The 12,857-nt window shown below is 38.7% G+C and overlaps 1 protein-coding gene across 6 annotated transcripts in view; it reads right to left on the reverse strand.

Moving 5' to 3' along the window:
* The window catches only part of LOC126461015 (tight junction protein ZO-1), a 724,130-nt gene that overhangs the window by 62,957 nt on the left and 648,316 nt on the right, over nucleotides 1–12,857 (reverse strand). For all 6 annotated transcript variants that reach the window (XM_050095967.1, XM_050095964.1, XM_050095966.1 and 3 more), the window contains one exon: nucleotides 1,010–1,218. In XM_050095967.1, the coding sequence (XP_049951924.1) occupies nucleotides 1,010–1,218 (209 nt within the window). The remainder of the gene's footprint in view (nucleotides 1–1,009; nucleotides 1,219–12,857) is intronic.

A 12,857-nucleotide genomic window follows, 5' to 3' on the forward strand; every position in this document is an offset into this window, starting at 1 on the left:
GTGACAAAATTACGTACTTTACTTACATGTATTCACTGGTCTACGATTTTATAACCGCAAATGGCACACTAACAGGGGAAAATGAAACATGTATTGGCAAATTTGAGATGTTTTTTTCCTCCTGTAAGAACACTGTCCCTAAAGACATACAATAATAGAACACAGTGAACCATACATCAAATTGAACTCAAATATTGATTACAAGGGGCTCACACTCACTTCAGTATGAACTGTTCTAGCTGAATGTGCCCCACGGCAGCTTTCTGCACCACTATCTATTTGTCTTCACAACAAGATTGAGCTCTAACGGTGATGTTCAGTTATAAAATTGCCACTACAGCTATACTGAAATGTTACTGTTGAATTTTTATATTAAACTTATCACCACATATGCCATATTTTACGTTAGCTTGCATTATTGACTTCCTGGTACAAAATCAAAACACAGTACTGGAGCTGACTGTAATTTCTACAATTTATGTCATTAAATGAAGCTGACAGAAAAACTATAGGGATAGGGAGCTAAATACAAGTGATAAAAATATATTTGTACTCAATAATGGCAGTTAGCAGCAAGATGTTATGTGCACACACTTAAAATATATACCACAGTTCCTTTGTGCAATCTAATGGCTAATCCCAGTTATTACGATGTGCTGCTGACACAGAATTAGACAAATGGTAAATAGATGAAGAAATTTAATAGACTAATGACAGCTCAGCATAAACGACAAATGAAAAAGTTATTTGAGGAACACTAACACAATATTTTGCTGTGGAGACTAAGCTCAGACTAAAGTGTTTTGGCTAGATATAAATATACGAGAGGCTTTGTGGAGTGGAAGAGTTACATGATTTGTTCTGTATGAAAAATGTTCCAAGAGTTCTGATGAATAACTGGAAATAAAAGACAGTAAAAACATCAAATGAAATCATTATAAAAAAAAATTCCAAATAATGTTTCAAAGAAAAATTGCAAAAATTGTATAGCAAAGTTTTAAATACTTACCTGTATTTACTGTAGTCAGGCGGTTTATTTGGCTTTGGTTCTGTGTTGCTAACTTTAATCGGTTGAGCTGTCGACCTCGTGAATCTATATGGATCATGATTCCTCGGCGACAGAGGGCCACCGTTTGTACTACATTTCAGGTCATCATGTGCATTAGGACCCAGACGATTACTGTAGGAGTCGTACGAGGACACACTGTCGTAGCTGCTCTGTATGAATAAAATAGTAAAAACTGTTTATAATTTTAAAAATTTAAAATTCTAATAAAACAATTTTGAAACAATTACTTTGAAGCCAAATATAATATTGAAATACATTTCTTGAAATAATCAAATTATGGCTGTGCATGGTGATATTGGAGCTGCTAGCAAATGTGTACTGAAAGTTTTCTTAATGTGTCAAAATTTTATTATTACTGATCATTATATAGGAGGAAGAAAACCAATGAAGCAAACAACTGGAGATACAATGTCTGACAGTTGCAATGCCACAGTTAGTTCCTTTAGTTTATGGTACATGTGCTCATTTTTTGAAATTTAAGAAAGTGTTCATCTTTTGTACACTGCAGTGTTTCCATTGGATAAAAATGTGTATTTACCAGGGCTGCAGGTAATGTAATTTCTATGAAACTGGAGCTATGACCACCATTTGTCTGTTTCACAAACTGCGGCAGTAGCATCTTGCGACTAATAACTGCAACCTTGTAACTACTATAATTACGTTTGTGGCGAGTAATGATATTACGTGAAATAATAACATCTGACAACACTTTACTGTAATGATATACGTTATTCACTTTATGATCAGAAAACGTAACAATACAGAACAAAAGTAGACATCAAGTTAGTTCAAAGATCATTATAAAGAGAGAGCACATGGATCGACGTATTGAACTGATACATGTTGTTAGCGACATACACTCTCTTTATTGTAATTTATCCACAACTAAAATGTGTATCAGATTTTTTACAAATTGATTCAGAAACTAAGTGCTCTGTACAACTGAATTTTTAATAAAATTAGCATTAGCAAATGTTTATTCCTGTCTAGTGTCAGAAAAGGTAATTTTTATGTATTGTTACTATAGATTTGATTTTATCAACTCTTGTTGTGTGCAATTTTTTATGTATTATAAATTTAGAATGTAAGCTCATTTAGTTCAATTAGAATGTGGACTCGGAATGACAGTCATTTTCAGGTGTGAAATGTGATGGATTCAATATGTGTACAGTAGAAAGGTACCTTGCTTATCTGTTAAGACACTGCAAACTACAAAGAGAAGATTTTTGGGGAAACTACCCTTAAAGCGAGACCTCAAGTACTAGTCCCTCTGACAAGTACAGCTGCATCTCCATACAAACATAGGTGCGTCATTAGCAATAGTGCTCTGCTCTATAAATACAGTGTCTGGAGGGTGTTCCAAGTAGGGAACCCAGGCCCTTTACCGACAGACCAATGTAAAACAACTCTGCCTGTAAACGTTCAACATCCTGTACCAAGTTAAAGAAAATATAGAACTGGGGGACTATGGAAGTAGTCAGCAGTCAGAACATAGAGTGAGTAACTGTGTCTCCCACAGATGTGGCAGTATGGGACAGGATGCCTTCGACATGCTAAAGTGAGCTCGAGTTTGCAGCCTGTACCCTGTTTCCTCATGGTGACTGGCACATGAGGCAGGAAACACTGGGCGTGCTCCTCCTGTTCCCATGAAGCAGCAGTCCTCCTAGAATTGACTGTGAACGTACAGTTCTGAGATGAGTGGGGACTTGGATAAGAGTTTCTGACTACTTTAGAACAACCGAGGTCATGACTTTCTAGATTTGCCACAGAGCTGAAAGATGCAAGCCCCCAGAAAGTACTGAGGGCCAACAGAAATGTTCAGACAAAACTGACTCCAAGAGTATCTAGATTCCTCTGTTGTAACTTAACAGTCGGAGTAGATTTCAGCCGTCCTACAACAGATTGGACAAACTATAATTTTGTGAGTGATGGTAGAGACAAAACTTCCTATTAAACCATTCTACATACTACATTCTACATACATAAGGCAAATTTACTTATAACACACAGGATTAAGCCCAAAACATGATGGAAACATACTTTATTCTTTGAGACTAGAATCAAGTACCACAATAAAATTATTGTCACAGTTATTACTGAGGTATAATGAGCTACAGAAATACGGAAAAGAGGTGGCCATACATTACGCAAATTGAGAAGATGCGGACTTCCTCGAGTTGTGACATGTCAAAATATCTGGTGGAACGATACTGCCTTAACTTATTTAGACATCAATTGTACATTGAGTGTTACTTAAAACTTAGTTGTTGTTGTGTACTTGTGGTTATGTTTTATAAATGGTTGTGCAAACATGTTGTAGATAAAAGGTAAATAAAGAGATCCTGTGAGCTGTTGGGTGTCTCGAACCGTGCAGCCACTTGAGTGGCAAAGATAATATGTCGTGTCACACCTTGCGGCCGAGAAGATATACGACAGAAAGCACTTACAATAAAGTAATTTTTAAAAATACTGGTAGCACCATTCATTTGTTTATTTTAATGTCTCTCAAAAATTTTAACACAGTTCTAATGAGCAGTATTGTTTTGATTAGAGTATAGGAAAGTTATCTGATGAGGGGAATCTTTCAGTCTGGGCACTGTGAGGTTGATGTTATGAGGTCAGGTAAGTCAATGTGAAAGCTTTGCTACCTTTGAATGTTGTAGTTCAAAACAGAATTTGGTTCTGCTAATTTCTGGAGAGATTAGTAGAGGTTCCTATGGTTATTCAAGATATTATTCAACTACAATTTGAAGTTGAAAGATCTTGGGCAGTATGAGAGTAACTGAGGGACTGAAATAAATGGTTGAATCCTTGAGGGATTAGTAGCTGATGACTGTATGTTAACGAATCACTTTTTGTTAAATGATATTTGAGGATTATTAATTGGAATTGGCATAAGTTCCAATTTGGTTCCCACCTATGGTACTAGTGGGACTGCACAGAACCACCTTGTCAGGAAGAATGGATTCTGTGCGTGTGTGGAATCAGTTGTCAAGTTGCAATGAGTGAAATGGGATAACCAACCAGTATGCACATGATGTCCAAAGCATCACATATTAGGTATTTTGAGACTTTTAAAAAGCTTTTCATTCAGTCTAATACTGATATCTACTAAACGAAATACGTGTGTACGAGACGTCTACACATGCTTATGACTGTACAAAAGACTTTTTATTACAATGAACTCAGAATGTTATTACCCATAAATAGCCATCCACAGACACAGAAATAATTTTGACTGTGTACTAGTAAAGGATGACAGTGCCATTACTGTTCATGACACACTGCCGGGGGGGTGGGGGATGGGGGGGGTGGGGAGGGGGGGGGGGGGTGAAGGATAAGAAAAAAGATGTGAAGCACCCAGAAGGTGAGGAAGAAACAAAGTGATACTTCACAGGTTGAGACAGTATATGATGTTATTTTATTGATTACAGAATCGAGTCAAAAGAACTTGACAGCATGAGCGCTCTAATCTGTATGATGTTGCACTCCCTCTAGCCTGCAGGCATGCACTGCATCCTCTCATAAGGTAAGGTGGCCCACAAATTTTGTAACTTAGCCTTGACATCCTGGATACTGGCACTGTTAGAAGATGGCTACCAATGGCAGTTATAAAGCGAATGCTGAGGAACTTCAATGGTCTGACAAATGGGCAAAATTGAAATGGCACACCTCTATGATGCTTCGTTCATATAAAATCGAATACATTATTAACAGAATGCCACAGGAGCTGACGAGTGAATGAAAGGCAGTATACGAACAATGGCAAAAGCACGATGTGAAAGCAGCAAGTGTCATAGCAAGTGTGCTACGCAAACCAGCTGCTGAACTTGTGTTGATGTACAAAAAAGAAATATCGAACAAATGACATGCACCATTTGAAAATATTGCCACATATATTAATTACAACCTTCTTTTAGGTCAAACATTATGAAGCAGATGGTAGTAGCACTTAAGGTATGTGGCTAAGCTGAAAGAGTTACACGTACATGTAAGTGATGAATTAACAAAAAAATAAATAGAATACATTATCTGAAAGAATATTAAATGATTGAATCTTATCTATGCTGGGAAAGCGATATTTAATTTTTAAGATCTCTGGATCACAATACCACTGGAAAATCAGAGTTTGAATTTAATCATTGAAAAACTTTGTGCAACTAAATTGCATCAACAAAATATAATGGAATCACCTAAATCTGCCATCTCAAATGCATAACAAGGGGAACAAAATAAAAATCAAAAGATGTCAAAAGAATGAGGAAAATAAAAATTTCGATGTAATAAACACTAACTACTAGGACAATGGGCGGCGGAGTATCTGTGGAACACACGAGAAGACATTAATGCTTTGTGAGAGAGAAGGCAAGTGGAAATGCAGTGTTTACTTCACATTTCATAGGTGAGTCTACTGGAAACTACAGTGGTGTAAATAAATGGTGGCGTGGCAGTGGTGCTGCAAAGCAAATTACTCCGAAAAAAATAGCACTTTCATTCTACACAGTGAATTTGATGTTGCTGGAGTGATTTCATTAGGTACTTGTGCATTTGGTCAAGAAACAGTTAAGATCGAAATTATATGATGCGATGAATGGTTGACTGCCAGAATGGAAAAGATTTTATGTGCCTGATGCAACTGCTCAGCCAAAGCAGCTGCATGTAACAGCTACAATAAACTGTTTTGACTACAAATGTGCTGTGATTACTGAAAAACCAGTGGTGACATTGTCATGAATGGTTATGTGGAAACTGGGCTGTTTGTATTGAACATGGGAGCTGTCAGTCAAGAAAAGAGAAATCAGTTGAACTTAGTGACGCCCTCTGAAATATTGCCAAGTGTACCACAAAAGATTTGGCCATCAAAATAAAGAACATGTGAAGAACATCTTGAAGAAGATTGCAAAGATGAATTTTGTGCTGGATTTGCATTACAAAAGATGCATAGAATATCATTCACACAACAAGCAAACCACTCTGATATAGAACCCAGCGATTCTGCAATACTTCAGCATTCATAGGATGTTCAGCTAACATCCATGTTTGTGCCTCTTTAGTGATTCCATTTCTTCATTAATAGCGTGCATCCATTTTTCTTTCTCATTTGACTGCAATACTTCATAAAAACAGTATGGATCTTTATGTCAATCAGTACCAACTTTTCTTAGCATCAAGAAAATGGTGAATTCTTGGTGCTAAGAAAAGTTGGTACTGATTGACATAAAGATCCAAACTGTTTTTATGAAATATTGCAGTCAAATGAGAAATGAAAATGGATGCAAGTTATTAATGAAGAAATGGAATCATTTAAGAGACACAATACATGGATGTTAGCTGAACATCCTATGAATGCCGAAGTATTGCAGAATCGCTGGGTTGTATATCAGAAAGTTGAAACTGATGGAAGTAATGAAGATCATGGGTTTTCAAAACAGTGCTGCAAATTGTTGTCTGGTCTACCTAAAACAATAAAAATAGACTTTATGTAGTAATTTATCTTTATGATGGCTTAATTGTTGGCACTCACTTGGAAGAAACTACTGCTCTTCTAAACACTTTACAATGTAAATACGATATAAAAACAGGTACCCTCAATACTTTTCTCAGCAAAAAATATAGTAAATGAAGAGGGAGCAATTATGATAAGAAGAGGACAATTTAAGAATTTACAGTGATGGTGATTTTGCTGGTGAGAAGCAGTCAAGGCACTCAACAACTGGCATTATGATGATGTCCTATGTTGGAACAAATTGATGGAAAGAAACAGTCGGCTGATCTTGTGACGAAGTCATTTGAATGAGTTTGGATTGATTTACTATGTGTAAAAAGTGAAACAGTAACTATTTGTTTATTTGCTTGATTTTGTTTTCCCTTTAGGAGGAAATGTTGTAATAAAAGGAAAAATGTAAATTGTTAGTGAATAGTATTTTTTGAAATGCCATTTCGCTTTGTAGGAACTCTTTGGAATAAGTTTTGTTACTGAATAGTCCATGTCTTGTGAATAATAGTTCCTTAATGAAACTGTATTGGTCGAACTCAATAATTTCTGCAACAGTTTTTTATACTTTGGTCTATCTACTTCTGGCACCCACCTCCTTTTCCTTTACATCATTAATACCATAGCTTAATTTTTTTGAGACTGCACCACCTTCAAGCATCTAAAAATGCCTCTCTTCTGTGATCTTCTACATCTACATCTACATCCATACTCCACAAGCCACCTCACGGTGTGTGTTGGAGGGTACCTTGAGTACCTCTATCGGTTTTCCCTTCTATTCCAGTCTCATATTGTTCGTGGAAAGAAAGATTGTCGGTATGCCTCTGTGTGGGCTCTAATCTCTCTGATTTTATCCTCATGGTCTCTTCGCGAGATATACGTAGGAGGGAGCAATATACTGCTTGACTCCTCAGTGAAGGTATGTTCTTGAAACTTCAACAAAAGCCCGTACCGAGCTATTGAGCATCTCTCCTGCAGAGTCTTCCACTGGAGTTTATCTATCATCTCCGTAACGCTTTCGCGATTACTAAATGATCCTGTAACGAAGTGCGCTGCTCTCCGTTGGATCTTCTCTATCTCTTCTATCAACACTATCTGGTATGGATCCCACACTGGTGAGCAGTATTCAAGCAGTGGGCAAACAGGTGTACTGTAACCTACTTCCTTTGTTTTCGGATTGCATTTCCTTAGGATTCTTCCAACGAATCTCAGTATGGCATCTGCTGTACCGACGATCAACTTTATATGATCATTCCATTTTAAATCACTACTAATGCCTACTCCCAGATAATTTATGGAATTAACTGCTTCCAGTTGCTGACCTGCTATATTGTAGCTAAATGAGGCTCTGAGCACTATGGGACTTAACATCTATGGTCATCAGTCCCCTAGAACTTAGAACTACTTAAACCTAACTAACCTAAGGAAATCACACAACACCCAGTCATCACGAGGCAGAGAAAATCCCTGACCCCGCCGGGAATCGAACCCGGGAACCCGGGCGTGGGAAGCGAGAACACTACCGCACGACCACGAGCTGCGGACTTGTAGCTAAATGATAAGGGATCTTTATTTATATGTATTCGCAGCACATTACACTTGTCTACATTGAGATTCAATTGCCATTCCCTGCACCATGCGTCAATTCGCTGCAGATCCTCTTGCATTTCAGTACAATTTTCCATTGTTACAACTTCTCGATATACCACAGCATCATCCGCAAAAAGCCTCAGTGAACTTCCACTGTTATCCACAAGGTCATTTATGTAATTGTGAATAGCAACAGTCCTATGACACTCCCCTCCGGCACATCTGAAATCACTCTTACTTCGGAAGACTTCTCTCCATTGAGAATGACAGGCTGCGTTCTGTTAGCTAGGAACTCTTCGATCCAATCACACAATTGGTCTGATAGCCCATATGCTCATACTTTGTTCATTAAACAACTGTGGGGAACTGTATCGAACGCCTTGCGGAAGTCAAGAAACAAGGCATCTACCTGGGAACCCATGTCTATGGCCCTCTGAGTCTCGTGGACGAATAGCACGAGCTGGGTTTCACACGATCGTCTTTTTCGAAATCCATGCTGTTTCCTACAGAGTAGATTTCTAGTCTCCAGAGTCGTCATTATACTGGAAAATAATACGTGTTCCAAACTTCTACAACTGATCAACATTAGAGATATAGGTCTATAGTTCTGCACATCTGTTTGACGTCCCTTCTTGAAAACGGGGATGACCTGTGCCCTTTTCCAATCCTTTGGAATGCTACGCTCTTCTAGAGACCTACGGTACACCGCTGCAAGAAGGGGGGCAAGTTCCTTCGTGTACTCTGTCCTCTCAAGGCTTTCCTTAACATAAATAATTATAAATAATTATGTGCTCCACTCAGTCTCTTCCCTTAACAATTTCTTTGTTTTCTTGTCTCTTGAATAAAACCTCAGTTTTGACTGGTTTTTATCTTCGAAGTTAATGTGTCACAGCCAAGTCAAAACCAGTAATGCTCACAGTAGTGAACTTACTTTTTAAGATACACTGGACACATAGCTTGAAACCATTATTTAGTTTTAAATATGGTTCTCGGACAAGATGCTGGATGTCACTGTGCCTAAGAAATATTGTGGAGTTTTCACAATGACATCTGACATTTCATCCAATAACCATATTTACATCTAACCTGTCAGGAAAGCCTCACACAACACTATTTAGCTGGCAGGTTGATAGACACACAAACATACACACAAAATTCAAGCTTTCGCAACAAACTGTTGCCTCATCAGGAAAGAGGGAAGGAGAGGGAAAGACGAAAGGATGTGGGTTTCAAGGGAGAGGGTAAGGAGTCATTCCAATCCCGGGAGCGGAAAGACTTACCTTAGCGGGAAAAAAGGACGGGTATACACTCGCACACACACACATATCCATCCACACATATACAGACACAAGCAGACATATTCAAAGGCAAAGAGTTTGGGCAGAGATGTCAGTCGAGGCAGAAGTGCAAAGGTAAAGATGTTGTTGAATGACAGGTGAGGTATGAGTGGCGGCAACTTGAAATTAGCGCAGATTGAGGCCTGGTGGATAACGGGAAGAGAGGATATATTGAAGGGCAAGTTCCCATCTCCGGAGTTCGGATAGGTTGGTGTTAGTGGGAAGTATCCAGATAATTTGGACGGTGTAACACTGTGCGAAGATGTGCTGGCCGTGCACCAAGGCATGTTTAGCCACAGGGTGATCCTCATTACCAACAAACACTATCTGCCTGTGTCCATTCATGCGAATGGAGAGCTTGTTGCTGGTCATTCCCACATAGAATGCATCACAGTGTAGGCAGGTCAGTTGATAAATCACATGGGTGCTTTCACACATGACTCTGCCTTTGATCGTGCACACCTTCCGGGTTACAGGACTGGAGTACGTGGTGGTGGAAGGGTGCATGGGACAGGTTTTACACCGGGGGCGGTTACAAGGGTAGGAGCCAGAGGGTAGGGAAGGTGGTTTGGGGATTTCATAGGGATTTACATTTATTTACATTTGGCCAAACAGTACTCATCTGTTTTCAAATAGATTGCAGCACAAAAACATATGTTAAATTGACACTAATGTTCTTAATGTGCTTTCCATTCAAGACAAACTGGTAGCAGTTTTCAGCCAAGTTCATTTGGAAAATATTAGTTTTGTTTCAGTCAATCAGTTGAAAATATTACTCAGTGAAAGATAATGATTACAGGACTTCTGTTAGATGACTATTTCAGCTAAGTAATTAGGAAAATGAGAATTCCTGGGTGACAATTGGTTTCACATGTTTCAAGTGATTCATTGAACTTTTACTGAAATAAATGAATGCTTTTCACCAAGGTAATCTAAAAATAGTTTGTAAGTGCAGCAGAATCAATCATAATAATTTGTTTGACAAATTATACACAATTATTAATTATCCAAATACTCTCATAAGACAATATGAATAAATATATCAACTCATATGTACTTATATGATACCAAATTATCAACTTTTTTCTGTTGCATGTTTTTAACTAATTAAAAATCATATCTGTCAGAAATGTACTAGTACCTCACAGTTTCAAATCACTGAAAGTAATATTCAGATAATTAATGTTGACAATTTTAGCAGCTTTTTAGCTGTGCTACCGAAGAGTAATTTGCTACTGGCAATACATTTTGTTAATTCATACTCACACTGTTTTATACAGAAAGCGAAAGAAGTGAGAGGAGATGAAAGACTCCATCAGACTACTATATAGGGTGGGTAAGTAATATCATCAAGCCTCACAAAAAAAGGCAGATCTCGCAACCTAGTAAACTGAAGATGTAACCTTAACTACTTGAAAAAAACACTTTCTATAGGCTCAAACTGCACTCTCTTGACCATTATCACATGTAAACTGAGGTCATTACTGCAAACATGATACTGTACAAGTGTAAATATCTTGCAGCTTAGATGATGTGTTTCCAGGTAATCATTATAAGATGACAAATACTTTCTTCTTCACAATATTTCAAAAACTGACTACAGTGTCTCAACACTAAGTTCAGTTTCTAGACTTATGAATATGTCTGATACCACAGCTTGCAGCTCCTGGTGGAGATGAGGAGGTGAGACATCAATATACTGTGCAGAGAACTGGAATTCTCTACCCAGATGGGCAATCTGCTCCTAGCAATCACACATGCCAAACCTCAGAAATAAAACCTCTCAATTTCTTCAGTCGATAGTGAACATATTACGACTGACACCTCCCTGATTCTACCTTCCTCTTTAATTTTAGTGAGCTATGGTTCCAATCCTCCCCCCCCCCCCCCCCCCCCCCCCATGAACCATGGACCTTGATGTTGGTGTGGAGGCTCGCGTGCCTCATCGATACAGATAGCCGTACTGTAGCTGCAACCACAATGGAGGGGGAACTGTAGAAAGGCCAGACAAATGTGTGGTTCCTGAAGAGGGGCAGCAGCCTTTTCAGTAGTTTCAGGGGCAACTGATTGACTGATCTGGCCTTGTAACATTAACCAAAACGGCCTTGCTGTGCTGGTACTGCGAACGGCTGAAAACAAGTGGAAACTACAGCTGTAATTTTTCCCGAGCAGCTTTACTGTATGGCTAAATGATGATGGCATCCTCTTGGGTAAAATATTTCGGGCAGGGACTACTCAGGAGGACGTTGTTATCAGGAGAAAGAAAACTGGTGTTCAGTGGGTCAGAGTGTGGAATGTCAGATCCCTTAATTGGGCAGGTAGGTTAGAAAATTTAAAAAGGGAAATGGATAGGTTAAAGTTAGATCTAGTGGAAATTAGTGAGGTTTGGTGACAGGAGGAACAAGACTTTTGGTCAGGTGAATACAGGGTTATAAATACAAAATCAAATAGGGGTAATGCAGGAGTAGGTTTAAAAATGAATAAATAATAGGAGCGCGGGTAAGCTACTACAAACAGCTTAGTGAACGCATTATTATGGCCAGGATAGACACGAAGCCCACACCTACCACAGTAGTACAAGTTTATATGTCAACTAGCCCCACAGATGATGAAGAGATTGATGAAATGTATGATGAGATAAAATAAATTATTAAGTTACTGAAGGGAGATAAAAATTTAATAGTCATGGGTGACTGAAACTCAATAGTAGGAAAAGGAAGAGAAGGAAACGTAGTAGGTGAATATGGAATGGGGTTAAGGAATGAAAGAGGAAGCCACCTGGTAGAATTTTGCACAGAGCATAACTTAATAATAGCTAACACTTGGTTCAAGAATCATAAAAGAAGGTTGTATACATGGAAGAAGCCTGGAGATACTGGAAGGTCTCAAATAGATTATATAATGGTAAGACAGAGGTTCAGGCTCTGAGCACTATGGGACTTAACTGCTGTGGTCATAAGTCCCCTAGAACTTAGAACTACTTAAACCTAACTAACCTAAGGACATCACACACATCCATGCCCGAGGCAGGATTCGAACCTGCGACCGTAGCGGTCGCACGGTTCCAGACTGTAGCGCCTAGAACCGTTCGGCCAAGAGGTTCAGGAACCAGGTTTTAAATTGTAAGACATTTCCAGGGGCACATGTGGACTGTGACCACAATCTATTGGTTATGAACTGTAGATTAAAACTGAAGAAACTGCAAAAACGTGGGAATTTGAGGAGATGGGACCTGGATAAACTGACTAAACCAGAGAGCTTCAGGGAGACCATTAGGGAACGATTGACAAGAATGGGGGAAAGAAATACAGTAGAAGAGGAATGGCTAGCTTTGAGAGATGAAATAGTGAAGGTAGCAGAGGATCAA

The sequence above is a fragment of the Schistocerca serialis genome, chromosome 1, assembly GCF_023864345.2.
Source record: "Schistocerca serialis cubense isolate TAMUIC-IGC-003099 chromosome 1, iqSchSeri2.2, whole genome shotgun sequence".
NCBI lineage: Eukaryota > Metazoa > Arthropoda > Insecta > Orthoptera > Acrididae > Schistocerca > Schistocerca serialis.